The sequence below is a fragment of the Amblyomma americanum genome, chromosome 6, assembly GCF_052857255.1.
Source record: "Amblyomma americanum isolate KBUSLIRL-KWMA chromosome 6, ASM5285725v1, whole genome shotgun sequence".
In the NCBI taxonomy this organism is placed as follows: domain Eukaryota; kingdom Metazoa; phylum Arthropoda; class Arachnida; order Ixodida; family Ixodidae; genus Amblyomma; species Amblyomma americanum.
The window spans coordinates 29,349,849-29,377,408 of NC_135502.1; the positions used below are offsets into that span (position 1 = coordinate 29,349,849).

At 47.8% G+C, this 27,560-nt stretch overlaps 2 protein-coding genes across 3 annotated transcripts; both read right to left on the bottom strand.

Annotated features, from left to right (window-relative positions):
- Positions 1–3,394: 3,394 nt before the first annotated feature.
- LOC144136528 (uncharacterized) lies at positions 3,395–16,092 on the bottom strand. 2 transcript variants are annotated; one of them, XM_077668909.1, is made up of 5 exons: positions 15,777–16,085; positions 13,616–13,675; positions 9,587–9,744; positions 6,752–6,872; positions 3,407–5,906 (listed from the first exon to the last, which is right to left on the bottom strand). In XM_077668909.1, exons 1-5 carry the CDS (start codon positions 15,813–15,815, stop codon positions 5,559–5,561), a joined length of 726 nt encoding a protein of 241 aa, XP_077525035.1. In that variant the 5' UTR covers positions 15,816–16,085; the 3' UTR covers positions 3,407–5,558. The 2 variants fall into 2 exon arrangements, with proteins under 2 accessions (XP_077525036.1, XP_077525035.1); XM_077668910.1 differs by lacking the exon at positions 13,616–13,675 and having other exon boundaries at positions 3,395–5,906; positions 15,777–16,092.
- Positions 16,093–18,457: 2,365 nt separating this feature from the next.
- Positions 18,458–27,018, bottom strand: LOC144136531 (polyubiquitin-like). Its single transcript, XM_077668913.1, has 4 exons — positions 26,806–27,018; positions 22,402–22,461; positions 20,282–20,551; positions 18,458–18,875 (listed from the first exon to the last, which is right to left on the bottom strand). Exons 1-4 carry the CDS (start codon positions 26,842–26,844, stop codon positions 18,564–18,566), a joined length of 681 nt encoding a protein of 226 aa, XP_077525039.1. The 5' UTR covers positions 26,845–27,018; the 3' UTR covers positions 18,458–18,563.
- Positions 27,019–27,560: the final 542 nt, after the last annotated feature.

Genomic DNA, 27,560 nt, shown 5'->3' on the forward strand with positions numbered 1-27,560 from the left:
AAAGCCACTAAGTCACCAAGGTAGGTGTGAAGAAGGGGTGTAGTGCAAATGCGGCGCGTGTGATTTGAATCTCAAGCGGTAGTTAATCCGGAGCCCTCCACAATGGCACTTATTTCCCTCTTCCTTCCCACCCTAATTCATTCATTCCCCGATGGCAACGATGAGGTGCGCGCTGGGTGTCAGTGTAACGGCGCCTTGGATGATGGAGGGAGTAAAAGATAGGAGAAAGAGGCGATGAAGCGATTAACGGCTGCTGACGGTCGGGTCGGGATGGCCCAGCCTGATTCAACCGCGTTTATATGAACCCGTTTCTGTCGGACATAGGTTGCCTCGATGCTAGCGCCGCGGTGCAGGGAGGCACATATCGAGGCACCCTAGTCGGGCATAGTGTTCCTACAGTGTTCCTACAGGAACACTAGTCGGGCAGGGATTGCCGCTACTCCTAGCGTCGAGCAAGCAAACCACGCGCGGAGGCTAGAAGAGGAGGAACGCCCAGGTAGCCACCCTAGCCCAGGCATGACCGGAAACAGGTTTTTCCTGTGTAGGTTTTCCAGAGAGGGGGCAGAAGACGCGCTAAGCCGACGCGGAACTCCTTCCAATCGGTTCGGGCCGAGACAACCCACCCCTGCAGTCGGGCTGGCGCAGCTCGACCCCCTAGCGTTTACATGAGCTCGACAACCGGTTTTGAACCCGACAGGCTACTCGACCCGACTTTTGTCGGGATCATGTAAACGCCCAGAATATCCGGGCGTCTTTGGCATTTCGCATCGTTCCAAATGGGGCTGCCGCGGCTGAGATATGATCAGGCGTCACCGGACTCAGCCTCCGAACGGTCTAATCACTGAGCCACCGCGCGGCTTGAGCCCCTGCGAAGCCTGCAAGCTTCACCCAAAGTACGCACTCCTTCTTGGGAAGCATCCAGAAGTCAAGGTTTTTGCTCATACCGACGGGAAGCTCTGCATGACCACAGGGAACCCGGCCGCGTCTCAGACCGCTTTAATTTTCTTTCAGCAAAATAAATTTAACTTTATTACATACGCGTGCATCTATGCCGGGGCGAGACTGTACGGTGACGATGCGTACGACTTGAGCAAAGAATAATTGCATGCATGGAAGGTAACGCGAGCAGCGCAGAGAAACAGCGCTTGACATGAATGAAAACAGTCAGCGCGATCTTGTTCTCAGAAAGCCTTTTTTTTTAAAGAGCCCCTTTTGGTCGCTACATTCTGTCTGTTCTCATCCTAGTGTGGGCCAGGCACTGTATTTTTTATGCCCAATCTAATCTCTGTCCTCATCTTCAGTAACGGCCTCATCCACATCGAAGAGCCGCGTTCCGCTTTTGCCATTGATCGAAGCGGCAGACGTGGTGCCGATGACGAGAGGTGCGGCCGGCTCCTGCACGTCAACGCGTGGCGGTGCGATGGTCATGCGTTCCCCGACCTTTTCCAGTTGAACACCGTGCGTTTTGAACAGGAACTCACTGGCGGAGAAGGCCACCACGAAGGCGACCAATGAAGCGCTCAGCACCCCCAGCACGAACAGCAGGGTGCTCGACGTGTCGCGCCTCCGCGACTCAAACTGCAGCGTAGGTTTCCTCGTGGCTCCTCTGAACAATGAAGAGTGTGTCAGAGTGCCGCTGGTCGAAGTCAGCCCGCAGGGCGCGGTAGAGGGCGACCTACGGGACCTGGCGAGCTTCGTACTTCGGCGGCGCTTAAACAGCGGCTCGCCTTCAGTCGTAGAACCGACCTGTCCCCGCCGTCGTCGGTGATCGAAGGAAGACCTGCCGAGCTCTGTTAGCTCGGAGGTCGATGCGGGCATAGAGTTGCGATACACTGAACTTCGGCACCTCCCCAAAGTGGAATACAGTCGGGAACGTTGCAACGTGGCATCGCCGATCAGCTGGTCGTCGCGTGAAGGGCCGCCTTTTGCCCTGCTGCGACGCGCACCCACAGATGATCTTTGAAACGCTCTGGCAGCCGACAAGCTTCGCCTCTGCACTTTCGAAGTGCTGCGCTTGGAACGAGTTTCTGGCGTTGCACGCTTCGTGGACTTCTCGCGCGAAGGCTGGCTTTCAGACGCTCTCTTCGATACCCTGGAGCGGCTCTCTAGGTGTCTTTTGGAGCCACGCCGCACATCACGTCCTTCGTTGCTTCCGCCCGCATCGTTTCTGTAAGGACGCGAGCGGTCGGCCCGAAGCAGCCTTCCCATTTCGGCCAGACTGATGGAACCGCTCGAATCTCGTACCTCTGCCTTGGTCAGGGTAGATTTGAATTCCTTGATGCCTGCCTTCAGAGCAGACGCGAAGCGGCCACGATTCATGTCGCCGTACGGGTAGGTCAGTTGCGCCCAGCGGCCGTATCTACCCAAACGTAGCTTCTTCGTTTTCTTCGCGAACCTCACTGCAGAGGAAAGCCGGCATAGCGCTGGGGAAGGCACTAAAGAAGAAAAAATAACTATAGCTGGGGGAACGGGATCCGAACCCACGGCGGCGCTAAATAATCAGTTCCGCTGGCCGCTGGTTAAGACCAAAACGCGATCGCCACAGCTTTTTTTTAAAGCGTGGTATATATTGGACTGAAAATGTATTCAATTTACATTAACTAAATTATTTACAAAGTTACATAACCTCAAATTATGACAGATACTACAGCATCACCAGGATTAAATCAACACTCAATCTGCTACCACTTGAGAACCGTCGAAAAATCTCCCGACTTTGCCTTTTTCATAAATTGTATTACAACTTTCCTTACCTCCGTGACTCATTACTCCTACCTCCCATCCGAACATCGCGTCGCCTCTTCAATTCCCTGGGTGTTCAGCGTTTACATGGTTCTACAATAGCCTTCAATAAATCCTTGCTACGTACAGCAATAGAAAATTGGAACCAGTTACCAGATCACATCGTAAACAAGCGTGACGCTAGTAAATTTAGAGACGCACTAATCGAACATTACATCAAATGAAAAAAAAAAACAAAAAACCTGATGCTTTGATTTTTACCATTTATTTTTTCTTGTTATTCCCTATTTAGCCTATCCGCCACCATGTATTGTTTAGAACTGCATTTTAACATTTCACAGTGTATTCCAGATCCTTTTTGCATTGTGTTGTATTTTACTGTATCATTTTAACATTGTTATTCTCTTTACTTTGTATTTCAACTGTTCCCCCCCCCCTTATGTAATGCCCGAAAAGGGCCTTTAAGGGTACAATAAATGAATGAATGAATTTAGGAAACGCCACGAAACACATCGCAAAAAGACAGAGCAACTGCATGAGCACTAGACGCGAAGTGCTCTGCTTTCACTGGTCATGCTTTCACTGTTTCTGTTATGGATTGCGTGCACCTTGCATTTTCGGTGTACGTATATAGTTTATGTAACTTTGCTTACCGTGTGTTGCTTGATTGTTTTGTGGATTCGGAGAGGGGACTGACCCTTAGTCAGGCATTCGTTGCCTTTTTGTCAGCCTCCTCGACAGAGTTTCTTCGTATTTCTGTCAAATAAATTCATTCATTCACTCACTCAAGTAAGAGAGTACATCACGAAGAGAGAGTGCCACTCCGGTTTAAATTCGGTCGGTTAATACACTTCCGTCAGATAAACAATCAGTTGGGAGAAATCTTAACATCCTGCCTGTGTGAACTGCCAAGCTCTCGATCTGTGCTTGCAAAGCCGTCGTCTTCATTACGTAGCTGCGTTCACGCGTGCTAAACTGCCAGTCTCTCACGCTGTAGTTTGAAAGCGTGGTCTTCATCATCTTCTGTCCGTGCGCGTGGAAGCGTCATAAGACGAGTATGCAGCAAACCGCACGAAATGGCGGGAGATGGGAAGCAGTGAAATTCAGAGGACCCGGTGCTATCCCAGTGTCGTTGGGTAATGGTAATTAAGCAGCCTACAAACTTTCCTGGTTCTGAGTCTATCCTACACTTAGCACTTATTGCAACTGTTGTGGTAAACACAACTGAATTGTTTTCTAAATATTCTTGGCTTACATTAGTTTTCGTACACAGACACAACAACGCGCTGACTCATTCTAGCACACGATATAAATAACAATGAAATGTTATGAATGCAGGGCACATGTATACATGCAATGCGTGCCAGAAGTAAAGGCAGATTGATATGTTAGGACTGAACTCGTAACCGTCTTGGGGTTGTCTCACGTGCTAGCTCAAACAACTCGCGCACACATACACCACACACACACAACAGTATAAGCCTCTAGCCTCTCGTCCACTAGTGTCTTGAGGACTTGTCTTGTTTGTTTATTACTAGGTAATATCACAAAAGTTTTCGACTACAAAAAGTAGCCCGAGTTTTAAAACGACTGTTAATCAGGGTGAAGATAACGGAGGGCCGACGATGTGAGGGCGAAAAGGGGGGGGGGGGGGCGCGCAAATTTTTTGAAGTGATGGTGAGAGTGAGAGAGGGCCGGATAACTTTTCAAAATGAGGGCGAGGCCTAGAGAGGGCCATGGTTTCAAAAGTGAAGGTGAGGGAGGAAAATTAAAAATGAGGGCATTTGCCCACCTCTGCTCCTGACACCCACTTCTATTATGAATGCCATCTTTTTTTCTTTTAGTGCTGTCTCTTAACGTACTGCATAAAGTCTTTACGCCAAGAGATGTTTTGTTGCGGTTGGCTTTTAAACGACAGGAATGGGAGTTCTTCAATCCGGGAACATCACTGGCTGCGGGTATCAGCCCGAAAAACTATGACGGTACCCCCCGTTTACAACGCTTCACTAATAACGGAGTAATCTTGCGTATACTCGTATACTGGCTGGAGGGCACATAATGCCAGTCAAGGTCAGTGGACACGGAACCCGACTTTAGAAATCAGACTAATGCCGCATGCGGAGCGTTGATTAAACGATTGCGGCATGTGCCATGAGCACATTTCGGGAGCTGAGCTACCGCACATGTTTTCGTAAGAGACGCCTGCTGATTAGAAAAAGACCCCTGGGGCTGTATATTCTAATGATTCATTTAATTCTCCATTCATTCGGTCCTTTGCCATACGTCGCAGCTCCCAGTGACGCACGCCATCAGAGAAGGCGTCACGCTGTTCGCTCCCAAGGTGCCACTTATTTGCTTGCATAAACACGTCTCGCGCACTCTCGCACTGATGGACTGGTTTTTCATAAAAAAAAATCCGTCGCCTTCATTCGTCGCCACGCTTGACGACCGTTATCGACGCTAATAGCATTTCGGCAGAGGAACTGGGCGGCGGCCGTGCAGCGAATTGACGCAGTGTGGTCCGCGTGGCTCAGGCGGTCTGGGCGTGGCTGCAGGAGGATGGCCAATAGCGGTGTCGCGACCAGACCAACCGTGTCTGTGATTGGCCGTTTGCCTCCCCACCTGCTGTTGTCTTCGTCACGACTGATGTCACTGACAGAGTGCAGTGTAAAGTACTGACGCATTTTTAAAGAACCAGCTGTGTATGCATTTCAAGAAGGTCATGGTACTCGATTGGTACATTTAGCAACTATGGGCTGGTTTCGGCTGTCAAGAACGTGGATTCCTTTACTCGATGCGGTGATGATCGCTTTTACTTATTTATAAAAAATACGCGTTATTAAAAAGAAGACCTGCCGCAGTTGCCTAAGAATACCATTTGGGGCACTCAGCCCTCCGTCTTCCACTGTCGGTTGCAAAGACCCGTCTTCAGAGTTGTTCATGGAAAGTTGCACAACGCATCGATCGCGGATGCCATAGTGTGCCAGCGTCATCTTGTCGCTCATGGCTTTGCCGCAGTACGTGAGTATCTGCTTGGCCGCCGGCAGCTCGGTCTGTTTCTCGATGCTGTGCTTCACGCTTCCCACGGTTGCACTGCGGCGGGTTTTCACGACCACACATTTGCCGCGACGAATCCTGATGGAGAGCTTGACGGGCTCCGGCTCCTGCGTGTAGCGGTAGGAAAAATCGGCTATTTCAGTTGATTTCGGACCTTCCGCGGAAGCACGCGCGCATGCCATCAAAGTATAAAGTGATAATGATGATGATGAATTTTTATGGCCCGAAGGCATCTATGGCCGAAGAGCGCTTGAAACGAGTTTTTTTTTCTTCTGCTCAAGGCGGGGTCAAAGACCCATATCCCAAGCATTTGACCTTAAAGAAGTCGAGCACCAGGCAAGGGAAAACTTCTACCCATTGTATCACCAGTGGGTACTCGGTGCCATTGGGGATCGAACCCTGCACCTCCCGCGTGCGAGGCGGATGCACAAGTGACTGCGCTATCGCTCTGGTAGAAGTAAAAAGTATGAGCTTATTTGGACCTGGAATGCCTTTAGGGGGGCATTAATAGGTTCCAGATTTACATTGGGAGATATACGAATACTCTTCAAGATTTCCGGAGATCTTCGGAAACCTTGATCGACACTTCCGGTAAAGTCATCACCAGCTTTGGACGCTAACGCATTGCCAACATACCGTGTAATTACGTGTCCCTCTGTCTTTAGTCAGCAAACCTCTTCCTATTTCTTCCGCGAAATTTCTCAAAATACGAGAGAAGAGGGCTGGAAATCACGCCCCCCCCCCCCCTCTTTTTTTTTCGCGCACCTTGCTGAAAGCGACGCCAAACATATTTACTGGAAAGCGCTGCTACTGACATGTTGACCTCAAAGGTTATATGCAAGCTCCATTTAGTGACAAGTGCACGGTGTGTAAACATTATGTTGCGAATTCGCGACACTGGGCATTATTGGAATAAGTGAATATGATTGCAACCTTGGCAAAAGGGACTTACCTTTGGCATCAGGTGTGGGTAGTAACCACTGCGAACGCTAATAATGAGGTATAGTTCGGAGCCGTCCGTGATGCCGCACTCCACAAGGGTGTCGCTGTCTTCCAGCACAGGCTCGGAACCCCTGTATAGTTGAAAGTATAGACAGCCTTTGATCTAGCCGCAGAGATCAGCGATAGGCTGGTCTGGGGCACGTGACCTCGATCGGACCCTTGGCGTCATGAAATATACCAGCAGCATATGTGTCTAGAGGTGTCTCGCAGGCCATGCGGACAGTTGCTGTAATTGGGCTGGCATTGGGCCGGACGAGAGAGAGAGAGAGATAAAACATTTATTATTTCATTGAAGTGTTCTACGAGTCAGGTAGGCGGACTCCTCAGTTCAGGACTCCGGTGGCTTGGGCGGATGCCTGGACCAGTCTGATGATGCGACACTGGTCCTCCAGACCATTGCTGGTCAGGGCTGCCTCCCACTGCTCGTATGATGTCTGTAATGTTTTTAGATGAGGTGGTTTTTGGGGACAATTCCAGGAAATGTGAAACAGCGTAGGCTTTTCGCCGCACCATGTACAGAAGGGGCGGTATTTGGAAGGGTGAATGAAGCTGTACAAGTACAGGTTAGGGAAGGTATTCGTTTGTATTCGCCTCCAAAATGTGGCTTCTTCTGAGGTGAGTTTAATATGGGGAGGGGCATATATTCTACGATCTAATCTAAGCATCTCCAGCCGTTCCCCATAGTTTGATGGTAGAGGGGTGAGGTACGGGCAAGGATCCACTCGGTTTGTTAGCTCACGAGCTAGATCGTTTGCCGCCTCGTTGCCTTCAAGACCTGAATGAACTTTGCGTATACCTGTCGGGCTCGCCTGCTCCATGACTCATCAAGTCGAAGCTGACGCCACTACAATCTCACTAATATTTCACTGCCGTTGTAAAAGGGCCGAAGCGCGTATTTCCTGTGTGGTTTCCAGACACAAAAAGACGGAGGATGGAAAAAGGATATTTCGCATTACGCGCGGTATAAACAACCAAAGAAAAGAAAAGTGCAGCTGCACAAAATTTTGTAGAAGTACTTCGGCCCTTCAGAACGTGCACTACTCTGCGCGGTGAGTACCATGTGGTTATATGAAGGTGTACGGAAATATGAAAACACGGGCTCAGGCTCAGTGGCGATGGTATTTCACTCCTATGCAAGGGTGTTTAGGAGCGAATGTGCTTGCGTAACCGGGATGTTGTAACTTCCTGCTGGCGAGCCTCGTCCTGGTCTCGTCCTGCGGGCGTCATTTTTTTAAACGGCCTTAATTGTTTTCCAGAATCGTGTACGAAAATTAATCCACCTGTGATAAATATGTGCATGTAAAAATTATAAACCAGTAGAACGTTCTAAATGGTCTCGATATTCTAGTTATTGCTGTCCGCAACTGCAGTAAATTATCTGCTTCCCAACTGATTCTAAGATATCGTTCAAACTGTCTACAAAGTTGAACTGTGCATGGGCACCGAGAGAACTGCTTTTGTCACTGGCGTCGTAATGAGCATGGCACGCAACAAAAATGCGCAGGACAGGAAAGGCACAACTTACAAGTAGTTTTACTGATCTCCAGTGCAGATCCGCATGTCCCACATGACAATATCCGTAAATTTCAGCTGCAAGCTCCTCTTGTTGCGTGATTTTAGTACGTCCGTATATTTTTTAATGGAATGGTTATGAAAAATCCCAGTTGACGTCACAGTGGTGTCAAAGAAAAATATTTTTTTTTTCGGGAGGCGTGGGGAATTGTACCAAACACTTTCGGATTGTGATGCGAGCACCCAACTCATATGCCAAAAGAAGGTTATTTCTTTATTGCATGGAAATACAACAACGCTGACAGGCTTCTAGCCTTACTAACCAGGCCGCATCCCTCAAAACCGCGTTGCTTCTTGGCGAAACCCAGGTAAACCTAGTATATGCGTTGGCTTAATGAATAGGTGTGCATTAGAAAGGAAGGTCAAAATTCAGAAATAAACTGAAATGAAAATAAAAATAAAAAATCAACTGCTTTCGCATTCAGAGGACGTAGCAGTCGTAAGCGCCCTCTGGAATGTTTTTTTTTCAATGATACATCGTGGACAGGGACCTCATAAGCTTCCTGGCTCAGCTGTAGAACCACTTCGCTGTAGGCAACATGGGAGAACAATATTCCCAAGTATACTGTCAAAAAAAAAATGAGGCCGTATGTGAAGCATTGACATACTGTCTCATGCCAGTAAGCAGACGTTCGTCGCACTCATTAATCGACGCTTGCACTGTGCACAGCACGCAACGACAAGCGCCGTGTCTTGGTCTGCGGCTTCCTGTCGTACAATGACTAGCGGCTGTGTTGTCTCCTCCTATCCTGCCGTCCTTGTTTTTTAGCACTACTACTATGTCCTCTCGTCCGATGACGACAGTCAAAGGTAGTCTACATTACATTGAAGTGCGAGCGATACGCTTTCTGTTGAAATTTGGTAGTTCAAGTTGTGAGAATTAAGTTATTACCTATTGGTGCTAACAAGAAGACTGAAAGCACGAGGACTCGGGAGTGCACTCATCCCGTCTCCCGTGGTCTTGCATTCATTTCAGTGACACCACACAGGGAAGAGTTTCCTCTGAAATATTTCAGAGTGTATTTCTGACTTTTTCTGCCATATTTCAGCACACACGAATACACGTTAGTAACATGTCCTCGCATGAGTTTAAATGCTTACGCTCGCTGCGTGATGGGGTTCAACGTGGGCGTCACCTACTACTGGCTCGCCAGGATATATCTGGGCAGCACACGACAATTATCGATGCCTTAGAATCATAGAGGAACCTTACTGGCGTGTGAAGATGAGCTTCAGCTGGTCCGCAGGATACCCCACTGTGTCCTGGAGTTGCATCTTGAGGTCGAGCACTGTGTCGCTGGAAAAGGTCTCAACGCTGATCACCTGCTTCGTCAGCATCCGTACAGTCAGCCGCAGTGGTATATCCCCGGGCTGCAGGAGTAGGTAGGTGTGCCACTTATGTATACAGCTAAGGAAGCTGTTACCCGCTCCTGCCTATGAGCGTGGCAACACTGGGCCTTTAATATTTTAATTTGCTATGCTTTTCATAATTTTTCACACGACCACTGAAGGCAGCAGCCCTTGCCAAGCACAGGCAACTCAATACATTTGGCGATAACATACCCTTTCACAAAAACTTGACTGTATTTAACAGACAGCTTTTATTGTTGACGAAAACGAGCGCTTGAGAATAAAAGCATACCTCTTTATCGACAAGTGAGGGAAAGTTCTTTGAAAGGCGCAAAAGGAATCAGGATTATAACCTCGAAGACGATCCTGGAAACATCGTGTAAGCAGCCGTATTTCGTTGTGAAGTTTCCTGTATTTATGTAATGTTGCATTAGACCTTATTAAAAATATCAATTGTCAGTAAAGCTTTGTCCCTGCCACTCTCTTGTGTTCGCATTGGCGCTTCTTCTTTCGGTAGCCGAACTGTCCAATGAGTTTTGTTTCTGTCTGTATCTCTCCCTTTCACGCAATGGGCAATAAGATAATCGGTCGATAATTTTTAGTCTTTAACATCTCCCGTGTTACGGAATAATGTATAATGTAAGCATTTTTCGCCGGTTTCAGTACGCTCGAGGTAATGAAGCATTGTTTATTCAGGGCGGTGCCTAGGTTTCTTAGCACAATATACACACCGTCCATCAACAGATCTGCGGCCGCCTGAACTACAGAAATAGCTTTTCCGTTTGTACATTGCTCTAAAGCTTACTTTAGATCCCAATGACGGCGCCAAGAGCGGCGGAGTGGTGGCAGTCGCCACTCACACAATTTGCCGGGCCACTGCAAAATCTGCCGAGGGCTTCTTCTAGACCTCGAGGAGGAGGGCGTTTCACAATACTGCAGCTCGCATTGGGCCCCCTTTTTGATAAGCCCTCAATCGCAGCTGCATTTTGCTCATTTAATTTAGTTTTTGCGAAGACCAATGCCACTCCGCCACGAAAGCCCTGGCGCCGCCCCTGTCTCTTCCGTTAGTGTTAATTAGCAGTGGAGCTTGCATTTCTTAGTACCGCTATTTCTGTCTCAAGGTCCATGAACATTCCTCATTAATTTCAATTGCTAATGACCGTTCCCTCCTTGTCTTTCAGTGCGTGCATCTCATACATTTGCCCACATTCCTTTTGGCTGCTTTAAGTAACCTGCACACTCTAAAACGGGCTAAACAGCCTTCATATCGCTTTGCTTGCGCTTGCGGTTTAGCTTGGACAGTTGTGCTGGTTTAATCTTGGGGTTCGAGTGTTTTTGTTCAGGCGCTTCTTAATGAGATCTTTTGTTTTCTATAGACCTCCTTCACCCCGCGACGTCACGAAGATGCGGTGGTGTGATGTCAGCAGCGACTTTCGCATGGTCGGCAAAACAGGTTCCGCCTGCCGTGCCTACCGCAGCTACCGGCGGCTGCACCATGCCTGCGCACTGCAGAAGCAGCATGTATTGACCAGCTGCGTCACTGTTGGATCCGATTAGTAGCATAAAAGGAAATTTAAATTAGCCTCGATAGGTTTCTCGCAGATAAATACCGCATTACGAAACTGGCTAACTGGGATTGGGCTGCGGTAGTAAAGCGCGAAGTCTGGGAGTCGATCGGCACTGCCACTCAATGTACTCAATAGCATGCAAGTTACTGCGTCCATTCACCTGAAGATCAGCACAGTGCGCTTATAACTGCGCAAGAAAAAAAAAAGCACATATGTAGCTGCACACGTATTTATCACTTTCAGCCGCGGTGTGCACGGGGCGCCAGCAGGTTCACTCGCCACCAACGAGTGCGTTCTTTTGGTAATAGCACAGCATGTTTTAATGGTGCGTTTTATGACATCTATTATTTACTTGAGTTTCTTAATATGACAGACATAATTATTTCATTCGAGTAGAAAGAAGTATCGTAAGTTCTTGCGCGGTCACGTTGGCGTGCTTAGAATTGCGTACCTTCTTAAGTGTACTAAAAGCCACATGCTTTTTCATTGCATCATGCATGTGTCATGCTTCATGATGCAGTCCATGATCGCGAAGCTTGTTTGGAAAGAAGCAGACGCAGGCGTGCTACCAACAGGCACGTGGCGAGATTGAGAGGGGGCGCGGCAATGAAAAGTGTTTTCCTTATTTATGCATGCGATAAGTAACTAAATTTGGTGCAAATATAAAATTGCTACGCTAGTTTCAGCAATGCGTTTCATTTTTGCTATACCTGGTGCAGTTCTTGGGTAATTATAATTAACACCCTCGTCAAGTTACCTCAAGGTCTTAAATAATTGAGTAGAAAGTGAGCAAATTTTTTTATGCCAGCATGTTCACAAAGCCCTGTTCTGTATATGACGCTATTAGCTCTTTTTTAGATGATCAATACTTATGCATGCATAGCTACATGAAAACGTTTCTTACAAAATAACTAACATATAGTACTGCACGTGTAGGAAAAAGAAAATCGAGAGATTTTTTACACTCCTCAATTTCTATTTTCATGCGTTAAGAAATTACGAAGTTGTGAGTGATGCCAATCGCAGAAAATGTGAAAAGCCAGAAAACGAACCTTAACGTTTATTCCCTCGTTTTTAGCCTCTTCGCTTGCGCTTTGGTCAAAGAAATGCGGCACTGAACTCAAAGAAAGCCTCAAAGAAATAAAAGAAATTTCCTCACAATTTTTGACGACCACACATTTAAAAAAAGTAATTTATAAATTTCTACTGAATATTTTGCTATAATTTTTCGTCACGAAGAAACAGAAGACCCCAGGGCTAAGAAAGAAAATAATTCCAGAAACCAAAAATTTTCACCAAATCGACCAGTTTAACAAGCGGTGAGAGAAGTCGGCCTGGCTGATGCTTGATCCCGCGGCTAAAAACAGAGCTTAAGCGAGACAGAGGAGAATGGGGACACGACGCTGCCCCCACTTTTCGCACAGCGCGGCAGGTACGTATGTTAGCAGACGGTGAGCGCACGTCTGCTCCGCCAAAACAACGCCAGCACTTCCTCTCACTACTTTCCCGAAGTAAAATCATTCTGGCTAGAGCAGAGTGCCAAAAACTTCTTATTTTATTCAATGCCTAGCGTGGAAATCAATGCCAGAAACGCTTTCCGTTTACTACAATACAAAGTGGCGAACTATTTCTCTGAATACGCCGCACGTCGCCAACGCGAGCTCGTGTACTTCGATAAGTTACTAAGTTCAAAGCATCAACCACTGCTGTGATTCGCAAAAACTGAAAACGCGCTTACAAGCCTTGAAAACCCGCACTCAACGCAACTCCGCGACGCCACTCCCTGGCCTTTTGCCTACCGCGAGCCCGCTAGCGACTGCAGCGCCGCCGGAAAGCTTGCCATTAGACTGCCAAGCTATCACGTGTGTTTCTGTAAATTCGATCTTTGCACACAGCTGTAGATAGTAATTATCTCCTCTCTCATTTGTCACTATCCCTCGTCTTTATTTCGTGACATGACGATGGCTATCCCTTCGGTTTCCACCGGACGCAGGTCAGGCAGCACACAAGCAATCTCATTGTTATATTCGTACATATCTCCAGGATTGTATGAACACTTTCTTGCTAGTATACACCTGCCTGCATGTTTTTGTGCATGTGCACACATAAAACAGTAATAATGGAGGCTTAGATAGTGTTGTTCTACTCATTGACGCGATGCTTAAAATAGCGATACATCCTTTAAGACATGCATGAAAAGTGGGTTCAGAAAATGGTAAATAATGAATTACAATTTATTGCATTATACTTACTCCATCCCACACTCTGCCACCGAAAAGAGAGAAAATACCGTTTGCTTCTCAACGCCACGCCGTCTAACTTACGGTTTGAGAATCTGATTCCTGGTCACCGTTAAGATCAGGGTCTGTAGGCAAGTCAACCGCCTGCAAAACAAGAATGCATTGGCTTGATATGAATAAGGATTACGAAATAGACGAGGGAAATTTCTGTAGTCTATGATGTAGAGTAGAAGCAGGCACACGCGGAGTTGAGAAATACGAAGAGGGAAAGAGAGAGAGAGAAAGGGAGATAGAGAGGAAGAAAACTGTATTTAGTCATTTCTGAACAAATAAATGGCAGCCGTCCTTCATTTCATCTTTGCTCTACTTTAGGAAATATAAATGTTGGTACGAGAAATGAAAATTTATATATAATTTCGGCGGATCCCTTGCACGGGTTTCTCTCGATGTAGACTGATTGCCTTTTCACTTTTCACTTGGCTATTCAGGCGCTTCAGTGCGTGACCCGGCGAGACACAGCAGCACGGTGGCACAGCATCATCATCAGCAGCATCCTCACTATGAAGAAACATGAAGATACGTATACATCCAAATTATGGCGGCGATAATTTCCGACAGTGCCTGTAGTCACGCAGCGACGGTGCCTCGCGCAAAGGTCTTCACGCGAGCCGACCGGTACAGCGCCTCCGAGTTCGCTGGTGGAGAACGCCTTCACAATCCGCGCACTATGTACGGATGTTAGCAGAGGACAGAGCCGAACGTAGCGGGTATTGTTCTTCTCTTAAGCTAAGAAATGCTTTTAGCTCCCATTATCGGTCAATTAAGGCGAACATCTTTCTAACCTGAAACCGAAAATGAAGTAGATCCAGACGGCGAACAAGAGGGCGAATATGTGGGACAGTATGAGAGCGAACTTATCCGAATATTCTGAGCCGTTCCGACCGAATGTTCTCTAGCAGAATCTTCAGCCCCGAGCTGGATTTGAACTAGAGACGGTGCAAACAGATTCCTCCGCTTGGTGTGCTGCCTTATACCAATCAGCCACCGCCGCCTTTTCTCCAACTGCTTTCATTTAACAAACAAAACACACATTGGTCGAATAGAAGCTATGTGCGGTTTACAGATGATTGGTATCACTATAATAGTTCGTTTGTCACTTTCTCCGGAATACTTACGCAATGAGGCACACATGACTCAGACTTCTATGTTATTCGACGAACAGAATCATTAAAGAACTCGCTAGTATCACTAACCTGAACGTGATATGGAGAACAGCCATTCGGTGTTTCCGCGTGCTACGTAAAACCCATCGGAGCCTTTCTCCCCGCAAGCTGAAGTGGTATATAGGTAGGTAGGTAGGCCTCGCGCGCACGGTATATAGTCTCGCGCGCTTTGATTTGGATATCACCCTTCTTCACCATCTTTCATCCATTTGTTCTGCTCCGAGAATATCTGCAACGGTTGCTGAGGGAAGAAATGGTTTTGAAGAAACGAAAGGCCGAGTTGACCATATCTCGAACGCATGTTGATTCCACCTCTTCGGAGGCCGGCGCTAGACTCAGGCGTCTCCACACACAAAAAACGGCTAAGGTAGCCGAGCGCGCTGCCTCTGGCTATCAACAGCGGTGAAAAGAGAAGTGGCTGATGACGTAGGCTCCAAGACTCGAGTAAGGAAACCGCCATGTATGAACCTTCTTAGAATAATTCTTCGCCTTTTCGGGAACGCATTTCACCTTATACATCTGCTGTAGAAAACGAGGCAGACGAGGGATTTGTTGGGATCACGATGAACCGCGAGCAGGTGACGCACTTTTCTCGCTTCCAATAGTGGCGGGCCTGGCAGCAGGTTTCCAAATGCGGAAACGGCTGCCCGCGGGCGTGTACAGAAAGGAAATCTGACACCTTCTGTCCTTATTTTACTCTCGGAGTATGCGCCAACAGGCCCAGCTTGCGTATGGATTGCTTATTCCAATTTATTTTCCGCACCTCGGAGGTGAATGAGTATTTGACACAGTGATGTGTCATTGAGGCACAAGCGGCTACTGATTTTTTCATACCAGAAGCGTATTTCTCCCTGTTACTGTTTACAGCTGAAACGTGCAGTTCACTTTACAATTTTCAAGCACGTGTAAAGCCGACTTAACGTGTAACGCTCTCAGCAGAGTTGGAGAAGAAAAAAGCCAGCGCGCTATGCTTACTGTAGAGCCAAAACGAGCGAAGTGAGTGTTGGGCGAAGCGTACATACCTTCGTGCCGGTGGAAACCGGTGTCGCAGCAGAATCCATACTTCTCCGCGTCGACAGTGGCTGGAGCGACCTCGCGCTCGCTCACGCGGTCCAAGAGGCGCGAGTTTTTGAATCCGAGTCACTACCCTGCTGAGCAGAATGTATTGAGTGGGTGTTGGGCTGAGCTAGGCGCGCTCAAATGAAGTGATGCTGTGCCGAGCCGCTTGTGGACGGCCACTCGCCGTAGCTCCAAGTGAATGATTGCAACGCGTACAGGAAAGAGGGAAGTCAGCGCGCGGCTCGAGAACAAAGCAGCGTTATCGGCACTATATATGTTTCCACGGCTGGTCGACGGCTACTGACCACAAGGCTGACGCATAGCATATTCTGAGCTGGCAACAAAACACATGGCCGATCGAGTTTCGCTCACGAAGCATACATACCGGGTTTGATACAGGCGTTCGACGTATCTTTTTTAAAGGCTGCGTAAATTTAACGGGTGTGCTATCCGACTTTTCTCTTCCAGCTTTCGAAAAAAAAGTTTTCCAACAGCGGCAACAATTTCAACGCTCATGAGGAATGGTAGAATACGCCTAAGACGTATTTGGTCTTTTCTTTCTTATTACACTCGAATGACTTTGGCCGGCTGAGTCAGATGTGGATGAAAACAGCGGGTACATACGGTGATGTATCAAAAAGTTTCCGAACTGGCTCCGTTCACAAAAATGAAACTAGTTGCTCTCCTCTCCGCCAGGGGCGCCGATCGCATTGACGGCCCATGACCGCTTTGACAATCATATTATTTACTGCTCGCGTAGTTTTACAAAGTGCATACTTCAGTCGGAACAGCATAGCCTTCGAAATAGTCAACTTGCGTACCAATGTACCCACGCCAACGTACCTACCGGTACGTAGTGGACGCGTCTGCCTGGCAGTCTTTATATCTGCAACTTTTTGTTCCTTGATGCTATCGCAAACTGCCACACGCACGTGTTTTGGAAATGGCTTCTAGAAGAACCTCTGATTTTAGCGTAGCGGAGTATTTTGGCACCTTGCCTTGTCAGGTTTTCGCGTCACTAACCCTCCGAGCGCACCCCTGTGCTGACATTTGTGGTCGCGCACGGAGGCAATCCAGAAACTTTTTGTATACCTTGGTTAGTTGAGCTTGCTTTCTCCTCTCTGCCTCTATCGGCAGTTCGCGAAACTACCATATAGGGGCGCTCCGGTTTTGAAGCTTCCAGGAGGTCTTCCGCTTTTACTGGCCCTCAGTCTTTCATTTTTCTAAATGCGCCTCGCTGACCTCCATTCCATTTCCTCGACTGTTGCCTGGGGGGATTGGGGTTGGGGGGGGGGGGTTGTAAAAGGGGTAGCACACGCTTGTTTATGCTCACGTTGCTTATTTTGATTGCGGGATAGAAATCATTGCTGGCATTGGTTGCCTTCCCTGTAGCAGTCGCTGTGGTTGCGTGAATTATTTTGAAACCTTTCGTTGTTGTGATGAGCTATTGTATATTTTCACGCCGTATCGTATTTTGTGCGGGAAGAAGCTTTTTATACCTTCGAACCAATAAAATGAGGATGTACGGAACGTCTGGCAGCAGCATCTATAGGCTGAGAGTAATTCAAGCCAAACTGTCATTTGTGTAGCGTAAATGTACGTTTAAACCATCCTAATGCCCCAGGAGGAACCAATTTATGACTTCAAGTGGACGTGTATGTTCAATACAGCGTCTGTACGGCGCGTTGGACTGTATCGGCGAAGTCTATATTTTGGTGTTCACTCTGTTGTCAGAGTTGGTCAACATGATGTAGACTACAGAGCTTTAACGAATTACAGTAACGGAAATCTCAATGCATGTAGTTTGTGATGACATAGTAGTCATAAACTAGGCTCGTAAATGAATGAATCGCGTATATGTTTACCTAATTGCGAGCAGGTGTCATGCATGAGCTCTCCATTTTGCTGGGGATATGCACTAGAGAAAAGCTATATGTTACTAATTTTTCCCTGTAGTGAGGAATCCTACTGTTCTAGCCCTCCTCGGAATGGCTCAGTAGGCGACGTGTTACTACATAATTTGCGTTCCTTAAGCGTTGATTAACTGCGCACGTTGGGACTTAAGGTGTTACATGACGACAAGCCTTGTTGCTCTTTTCCACACCTTGACTAAGGTTCGCCTAGAAATGGTTCAGTATTTTAATTCACGTTGAGAAAAAAAATGTGCGACATTTTTTTTTTAAATATCATTTTAGAGCAGATGAAATATGACCGTACCACGCGTTTGAATCAGTCGATGCATATTCTGCTGTGGTCGTGGAGGTGGGTGCAATGTCAACACAAATGATTTCACAAAGTCTGCACTACAACATTTACACTAGCGCCGCAGATGAAGCATTGATGAAACGATCCTGATAAGCTCCACTTACACGTTCTGAGAGTGGAGCTTGAGCATTTCGGTTTGATAGAGACACCTGTCAACTAATGACAGTACTGGCGTACTAGTTTCAAGAACTTACAGATCGTTAGAAAAATAAAGCAATATGGGCACGTATTTATCAAAGGTGGTGGTGTTGGGGTGGTATCTCAAGTAACTTTGGGCTCGTTTCAGCTGTCACGAGCGTTGACCACATTATTTTTTTCGCGATTCTCGCTTTTCACGCATTCGCAAAATTCCCGTTCAACGCAGAGCACTCTTCCACAATTGTTTCAAAAACGTTGCATTCATTTAACCGCTACTCTTCTGAAACTCATGAGGGAACAAAAGGTCGCTCAGAAGAAGAGATCATGCAGTCGCGAAAGAAGCCCGCTCAGGAACTCAGCCGGTCCCTCGTCGCAAGGCACTCTGTCTTCCGCTGTGGTGGCGAAGAAGTGTCTTCACGGCGGCTCAATGAGAGATACACACAGCAGCGATTGCTAAGATGATAGTGTCCCAATGTCTTCTCGTCACTCATGTCTTTGCCGCGGAACGTGAGGATCTGCTGAGCCACTGGAATCTCGGTGACCTTCTCGATGCTGCGCTTCACACTGCCCACGGTCGCCCCGTCCGAGGTCTTGACGACCACACATTTGCCACGACGAATTCTGATGGACAGCTCCATGAGCCCCGCCTCCTGAGCGCGCTGGAAGAGAAAATGGGTGAAATTAGTACATCCGACAGTTATTGCGGATGCATGCACACACACAACTATAAGGGACAGCATAATGACGCTGTTTTGAATGTTGTACAGTCGTGCCTCGTTAATATGGACACTTTGATTCCTGAGCAAAAATGTCCATAAAGCGAGTCGTCCATAATAAAGAATGATGAAGAAAACTAAAAATAAATATGAAAAAAGAGCTTTACGACTAAGGACTGCTTCTCAGCGTAGCGGCGAGCAGTGAAGTGGAGATAGAGCAATCTTGGAAGCTCCAGGTACATTATTCGTGTCACCATTATCTATAAAATCGAGCGGTGAAAATTTTAGCACGTTTGGAGTGCCTAGTGGTCCGTGATATTAGTAATGGCGCCTCTTGGAGTGAAGAAGAATCTGCTGCTAAGGCTGTTCACATCCCCATCCCAAGAACTGTGTACTCATTCAGCTGGCAGTTGGGAATGTGGTTTTAAATGTAGCACACGGAAGGAATTTTTTTAGCAGCCGTTCATGCAATTCGGCAAATGGTAAAAGCACGCTGCTACTGTAATTCATGAAACCGTGCACAAGCAAAAAGGCCTTTACTGGGTCATTCGCACTTCCGCACTGCCTTTCGCTGGTGTTCTGCGCTCAAAATATCAAGGGCGGAAAATCTGGCAGAGTCACTCGGAATTTTGTTATCATCGTTGTCCATATTAACGGGACAAAAGTACATGGGCGCCAATGGGCTCCGTGCATTTTCACTCTGTCCATTGTCCGGACAGCGAATTTACATATTAACGAGGCGAGAATACATTGAAAAAGTTTGGTCCCCAGAAAAATTGTTCATAATTCGAGTCGTCCATATTAGCGGGGGTCGTATTAACGGGGCATGACTGTATTCATATCTGCAACATTTCAAACAATGTGGATGGATTTCTAATGATACATGCATTTCATTCAGTGTTACGCGGTAAGGAAAGCTATAAGAAACGACCTTTTTTTGTTCCACGTTATTGCACATCGCTGATCAATGCACTGGACTGGACGAGAAAAAAACTCGGCATGCGGTAAGAGGCGAACCTTTACACAGCGTAGCGCAGCTGCAGATCCCATAACAGTGCTAAGCTTATTAATTTCAGCAGTCCACGTTTCAAAACTTCCCCAGTTTATTGGCCAGCAATTTGGAAAGTTAGCGATTGACGTATGACCAATACTAGGACGGACTAACGCCTCGCGGCTGTTCACAACTTGCAAGGCATGGCCGATAGCTTATGGCTCGTAGACACAGCGCCACCAATGACTGGATTTCAAAAGCAGGCCGACCAAAGACAGCCAGCCGGATAATAAACCAGAGCTTCATGACTAACGTGACTAACAACTCTGGCTGCAGCCCTAGTAAAAGAAAGGCTTACGTCTGGCACGACGGGTGTGGAGTCGCCTCCACGTAACCGTATGATGAGGAAGAGTTCACAGCCGTCTGTTAGACCGCACTCTCCCAGGGTGTCGCCGTCAGCTAGCGCCTGACGCTGGAAGACGAGCTGTTGCACGTTGACAGAAACCAGCAGCATGTCCTGGAGAAGCAGCTTCAGGTCCAGAACTGTGTCGTCCTCAAATGCCTCCACGCGGGTGGTCGCTCCATTTATCAGCGACTTCACTGTCAGCTGGAGTGGCTTTCTTGACGGCTGCGAAAGAATTTTTGGCGCTTACATGAACAGCGGTTCAAACGCTGCTCGTGCTTCCGTATGAGGATTGTAAAGTTTTGCTACTGGTATTTCATTTTTAAGATGTCCTGCACGTTTAAAGATAAGAAAATGCATAGGCGATCATACGGTGTGATGATGCCAAAAAGCTGCATTAGCAGTGCTGGTTATACATTTCGATTTTACACTAACTGCCTTCCCACAGAGTCTCTGAATTAGATTTCGACGTCGCTTTTTTTCCTTCCCCAGTTGTGTGGGCTTCTGATGGGTGGCAGCTTCTCGAAGATGTTGATGGGTGGAGAGGCCGTGAGGAGGACCTAGGATGGAGCTTCTGTAGGAGGGAGGTCGATGGATGTTTGCTGAAGGCTCTTAGGTAAATGTATTTTTAGCAGCCTTCTGGGCACGCGGCGCGCACACACACACACCTCACAGGTTTTTAAATGCTGAGTACTGCAGTTACTGAGCAGGGCCGCTACTGACGGGCAAGGAAAATGAGTGTTTCGACTATCCAGATGTACCGTACCACTCGTAGGAAATAAATCGATCCAATCGATCGTTCACCCACCAACCACTGAGGGGTTACATTGCACGCAAAACGACATGAACATCTTTGTCGTGTGCGCAATTAATGTTCTTAATGTTCGTATCTATTTCCTCTTTACGAGTGTCAAGAGAATGCCATATCTTTTGCAACCACAGGTTGCGCTTCTCCCTCTGGAAAAGGCCACGAAAGTTTTACAAGTAGACTAAAATCTATTCGCGTGGTTTTTCAGATTCTATGCCCAACAGGGCGCGTGCACAGTGCAGAAGTACAGGGAAGGAAGTAGCATTCAGCCAGGGAAGTAGCAGAGAATTGCCTTTATTACACCCATGCAGTTATCGCAGCACAGCAAGCCTGATGGACGCGGCTACTCTTCACTCATTTCAGACCCTAACAGATTTAAGTGTGTGAGACGTATAAATGGGAGCTACATAAGCGGCGAGGTGTTCCACTATGAAAAACACTGGTATTCCGTGATGTTTAAAGAGCACTAAAAGAAGCAGGCGGCATGCCGGGCTTTTCTCAACGGACAGCTGTCGAAAACCCAAAAACTTGTGGGCCTTTTTAAAATGCGATAGCATTTAGGTTGCTTGCTATGGTGTCTACAATGAGTCTCAAATGTTGTTGCGATTTCTCCGCCACAAATCCGGTTGGAACCGGTTTCAGTGCCCTCATATAGTATGCACGAGTCCTGACCTAAAATGTCTGAGTGACTTCAACATCCCTGCCTTCCCCCTCTCTTAACTTTTATCTATCTATCAATTGAATTCCGCTGTGGGCTGACTTCCAAATTTTAGGAGTCCTTCGACTTTCAAATTTGTGGCGCCCTATGATTGGTCCACTGGTGGTCACGTAGTGCTGATGACGTTACGAGCCTCTCATTCGCATTGCTGGATCGCGGGGAGTAATCGTAGCGCTACTGGCGCAGTGGTACTGTGGTTAAGTGAGGTGCCATTGTTCAACACAGGCATCGGTGGGGCTTGTGAGACCGAGGTTGCTCTTCCCGAGCTCCTTTAAAGATCATGCGCAACGCCACGCAAGCAGTTTGTTTACAGTCCAGTGGGCAGATTGCCACCTGCCACGGTGGGCAGGTTGTGATGATGTCGCAAGGTCACCTGTCGATCAAACAATACAGTTCATTGATTCGTGAGAAGTTGCAGGTTTGTTCAAGATTATGGTAAATGAAAAGATTACAACGCATCACTTTCTATTGCAGGATCATCATCTCTGCTACTGAAGGCGCGAGAACACAGCGTCAGGCTTTCTGAAAACTCCGCGCAGCCCTACTTACGGCCTTGGGATCCGATCCCTTGTCATCGTTGCCGTCATGATCTCCGGGAAACTCAGCAATCTGCAAAACCAGCGTGTATAAAGCCAATAACAGTCAGGATCTCGAAAGAAACGAGAAAAGGGTTCACAAATCGTGATGGATCCGACAAGCACACAGATGATAATTGAGGAAGATCGAGATTACTTCTCCGGGCTTGCCCGATGAAATGAAAATGTTAACAAAAGAGATATCAATACATAGTGCCAAGAGTAAAGCGGTCGATGTGACCGTGCACGGGCTCTTTGCGGTACAGAAAGATCACGTCCTCGTCTGCCTATTTCGTTGTTTTCATTGCTAGACATTTAGAAAACAAAATTTACGCGGTCACCGATGGTCGATCCGACGGGAATGCGACAGCATGAATCGTTCCCATGGTCGGCGACACTCCGCTGCTGCTATCCTCTCGTATCTCCTTTTTCTCTGCTCTTCGGTTCTCTCTCTTTCCCTTCCCGTTCGAAACACGCTCCAAGCCGGCGCGCGCCTTCTGCTTCATTTCGTGCTCCTTTTCTTACCTCCTCTTTCTGCGCTCATCAGTCGTCGCATCGGCTGCTTCCAGAGAGCGCACGTGCCCCATGATTGGCCGCTTCCACAGCACGCCACGCCCTCTCTCTGCCTTCCTCTTTCCGCTTTTCGTCTTCGTTCGTGCTGTCGTTCTCGCGCTTTCCGCCTCTCCATGCATTGCGACTATGCATTACGTCCAGTCGTCACGCCCACGCCACGATTTCTTGCCATGGGCCCAAGCTGTACACGAACTTTCCTCACGAAATATTTTAGTGATGCATTCAGCGATGCCAATCCCCGGTGTTTCGCGCCCCACACGACAACGCGTCCGAACTGGTGCTGTGATAACGTCGAAAAATTCCGGAAGTCACACAGTCATGCACAGATAGTTCTTAGCTGAAGAGACTTCTTCACACTAGTCCAATTATGCGCCCACACTACAGGGCTGACGTTAGACCAGATGTGTGCCCATCCCATGAGTGGAATGCAAACATTTGGCTGTTCGCGGATAACAGGCTTCACAGGGCCCATCCTTGAATGTTTAGAGTGAGAATAGGAAGATCTGGGGCTGGTTAGGATATATATTTCAAAGGATATATATTAATTACACTTAACTGCAGATAATACTCAGAAATTCTGATCAAGCGCATTTTTGCAAATAGAAGTTGTTTATGAACGTAATTTTTTCGCAGGATTGCATCATAACAGTAATATATCTGCAGATCCCGCCTTGCGGTTCTTGCAGTTTTGTGTTATTTATTGTCAGAAATGCACCCCATTGGTTTTCCATGGCACACTTTACTACTCAGTGCGAGTGCAGGACAAACTTTAAAAGCAATATTTTTCACCGCATTGGAAGATCAGACAATTCATAACAGTATATGACAATTGCATCACAGTTGTATTACAAGGAAATGTGATGACCAAGAAAGGTGGACATGGCCTTCTATGAAGCCCTTTCCACGGCTGATAGAAGCGATACGGCTATACGCAGTAATGCATAAGGCGCTTACAACTGGTTTCCCGCACCGCATCCTCCCCATGGAAGACCTCCAAGTACTAACCGCTTACATCAACGATGAACTATGAGTTCCAGGCCTCCTCTCAGATCAATGGAAGCACGCTGAGGTCATCCTAATCGCAAAGCCTAATAAACGTACCCCCCTCCATCACGGCTCTCCGACCCATCTCCCTCTCCCCGTGCCTGGGGAAACTGCATGAAAGAATCCTATGTAGACGCCATTAGAACTACATCAAGGAACACCAACTCTTCCCGCCATACACATACGTCCGCTCTGCCCGAGATGCTTTTCTCCCCCTCAAACATGATGTCCTCGAGGGCATCCCCCCGGGCGGAGAACGCCTCCTCCTCACCGTGGACTTTTAAGGCGTTTTCGATATCTTCCATGATGTATTCTGGCTGGACTCAACTCCATAAACTGTGGCTCCCATACGTCACTGCTTTCGTATCTAACCGCACCGTCCACATCGGAATCGGCGCCACACGTTCACCCCTTTTCACCACACCTAACAAAGGCACTTCCCCAAGTGCTATCACCCCCCCCCCCTTTCAACACCGCCATGGCTACGCTGGTCCACAAACTTTCCACACTCCTTGACATTGGTTACACACTTTACGCTGATGACGTTACCATCCAGTCTATCCATGGTTCCTCGGCCAACAAAGAGGCCGCTCTCTAATCCACCGTACATACAGTCGAAGCCTTTCACCTCGAGTGGCATGAAATGTGCCCCTGAGAAATTGGAAGTCATCCGCATCCGTGGCTGCATGCATTACACACCACAGGGACGAATTGGCCTCCAAATCCATGATCGCCTCATCACTGAACACCCACCAATACGCGTCGTTGGCATCTGAATCCTACAAAACAGGCGTCATACCGATACCACTACTGCGCTTTGTATCACCGCCCTCAACGACGCTCGCATGATACGACGGATCGCAGGTCATCAAAAAGGGCATGCGCGGGGAGGAGAGCCTCCGCCTGGTCACAACCCTCACTATAAGCCGCTTCCGATGCGGCCTGCCCTACCACCACCCTGTTGGTGCAGGCTTAAACAAGGTGAACGTTCCCCTACTCCCCCTCTATTGAACTGCCCTGGGCCTCACTATCCGCACCTTACAACACGCCTCCTCGCCCCTGGCATCCAAAAACCCTTTGAAGAGGTTTAGGAAGCTGTCCTCACCTCTCAACGCACTCGCCTCCTCAGTGCTACCGCAGGAAGAGCCATTCTCCACCACAGTGGCGACCCCCAAGCCTCACACACCCTGCCCTCAGGCATACTCCTGTGCAAGTAGGCTCCCATTTCCATTGTTGGAGTTGTTGATAGGTTTCCGCTTTCTTTCGGTGCCGTGTATATTGGTAAGACCGGACGATACATTAATAAAAGGATTCGGGAGCACTCCAATTCCTGTGATAATAACTCGTCAAAGTCATCCATTAACCTTGCCCTGTACCGTAGTTCGTGAGGTTGTACCCCGGTTTTTTCTGCTACAGCGATTCTTTTTAGGCATAAGGACCGATTGTCTAGAGAAATAATGGAAGCGTAACACATGCATGATTCTGGAGACACTTGCGTCAGTCGGCCCTCAGTAGTGGTGCCACAAATTGAACTAGATTTCCTCAAGGGTACCTATCTCGACTGATCGCGTGCATAGGGACGCGTCCAGTGTTATCTTCCTCTGGTCAGTGTCCTTTTGTTGTTGGACACGTGCGCATATAGTTCACGCCTTGTATGCCGGTTCCGTTTTTGTTTGTTTTTTGTAAAATTCGAAGATGTATATATTCTTGCCTCCCCGTAATAAATTCCAGTTTAAGTCAGCGCTTGTTTTGTCTAGTCTCCCTTTTGTCCGTGTTTGCTGCGCTGTTGGGAATTATGATCGAGTATGCTTTAAATGCAACTAATTAATACCGTTCCTCGGAAATACGCCTACGGTCATTGAGAGCGTTTCCAATGTTTAGGCGTAGCTCATACACTCGCTGTGCCCTCGTCGTCCTCATCTTCGTCAGCGCAGTTGAATCAACTGCAGGACAAATACCTTTTCTGTTGACTCCTGACAATTACAGTTTAGTGCCAGCAGCGGCTAACTCGATCTGTACGCCCGTTCAAAAGTAGCGCTACAACAACGATCGGCAAGAAGAGCGGGACCACCGCCAGCTGTGGGCGCCCTCTGCTGAGAAAAAGCGGAGTGGCAAAATCTGTTTTCGAAACGTCGGGCAGGAGAGGGCAGCACAAGCGCAATTGTTTTGTTTTTCGCCGACGGATATGAGTCAACAAGAGCAAGTTTTATGTTTGTAATAGCGGGCAACGTGCAGCGGCTGTTTCCCCGTTGGCTCCGCCAGAAGCATCACCGGCACACGGGTTTGAAATTCCATGTTTGCGAGCTTAGAAGAGCTAACTGTTGGCTCATTCGTTAGTTGCAATGAGACTTCACACCCTGTAAAGTCATCACCATGAGCGTGAACTCTTGTCAGCACTGTCATTACTTTAGGGTGTCACAAGCAGCATTGATATTTGATTCCGTACCTGAAAACTCAACTCCAGTGAGCATACGATTCAAATGATCACCATTTCTTTCAATCGTCAAACGAGGCGAAATATATTTGTGGCAAGTTACAAAGAAGCTCGATCCGATGCAGAATTCTCGAAACGGAGGCATGCATCTCGCCGACATCATTTGCGGATGACATATGCAGTGGACTTTCACAACATGAATTACTTTGCAAAATATACCTAAAGGTGCTACACTATCTTCGAGGGATGCCTGAGCCAATGTTGGTCCCAGCAAGCCATGTTTACGACGGCCACAACAAAGAAAGGGGTGGGGTGAAACATACGCACCGTCCTCCCCGTGGGAAATGGTATAGCCAAGGAATCCATTCTTCTGCGAGTCGGCAGGCGCTGGTGCTGTCTAGCGACCGCCAACCCCTGCGTGGTCCAAAGGACGCCAGCCTTCACGTTCGGGCGACTTTGTTACCAACTTAGCGGCGCGCAAATGCCCCAGCCGGCCAATGGCGCCTGTCACAAGGTAGATGTACTACACTGGTAGCGAAGGCTCCATAGACGCCCATTGGTCCAAAAAATGGCGGCTCCTGGGCACTCCAGCGCCCCCTGAATTTTGGAGGGCAAACTACGCAAACGTGACGTAGAATGACGTCACGCACACGTTGCTTTGGCGCGAATTATAAAGCGGTCTTTCTGTAGAATCCGCGTTTTCGAGCCCGTACCTCTCGAAGGTTGCTGCCTTTCAGCGCGCCCCAACCTTTGCCAGTCAAATGTGCTCGCCTTGTGTGCTCGAGTTCCTGCTAGTTATGGCCTTGTTAATGTGCAATTGGGAACGCAATGAAAGTGACTGGTAAAGGAGGGGCAGCATAGAAAGGCAGCAACACTTCCAGACACTGGAGTGGCCGGGTTAGCCGGGTATCGAAACAAGGCCTGCAAAGACGCGCTGTAATGCACCGCACACTCATGAATAGGGGGCAGGCCAAGAGTGTTGCAAAAATACAAAATTTGCCAGGTTTTAATAAAATGACTTACCTCTTTCATAAAACAAGGTGTTAATATATATTTTTTTTCTATTGGCAGATTACATTCCA

Bases quoted from the DNA above. Each gene is read 5' to 3' on its own strand.
- LOC144136528 (XM_077668909.1), bottom strand. From the start codon at position 15,815: ATGGATTCTGCTGCGACACCGGTTTCCACCGGCACGAAG. The intron at 9,745-13,615 runs GTAAGTTAGACG...CTACTCCTGCAG, and splicing joins AGGAATCAGATTCTCAAACC to CCCGGGGATATACCACTGCG. The intron at 6,873-9,586 runs GTAAGGTTCCTC...TCAACTATACAG, and splicing joins AAGCTCATCTTCACACGCCA to GGGTTCCGAGCCTGTGCTGG.
- LOC144136531 (XM_077668913.1), bottom strand. From the start codon at position 26,844: ATGGATTCCTTGGCTATACCATTTCCCACGGGGAGGACG. The intron at 22,462-26,805 runs GTGCGTATGTTT...CTGGTTTTGCAG, and splicing joins CATTTCCCACGGGGAGGACG to ATTGCTGAGTTTCCCGGAGA. The intron at 18,876-20,281 runs GTAAGCCTTTCT...TTTCTCTTCCAG, and splicing joins CCACACCCGTCGTGCCAGAC to CGCGCTCAGGAGGCGGGGCT.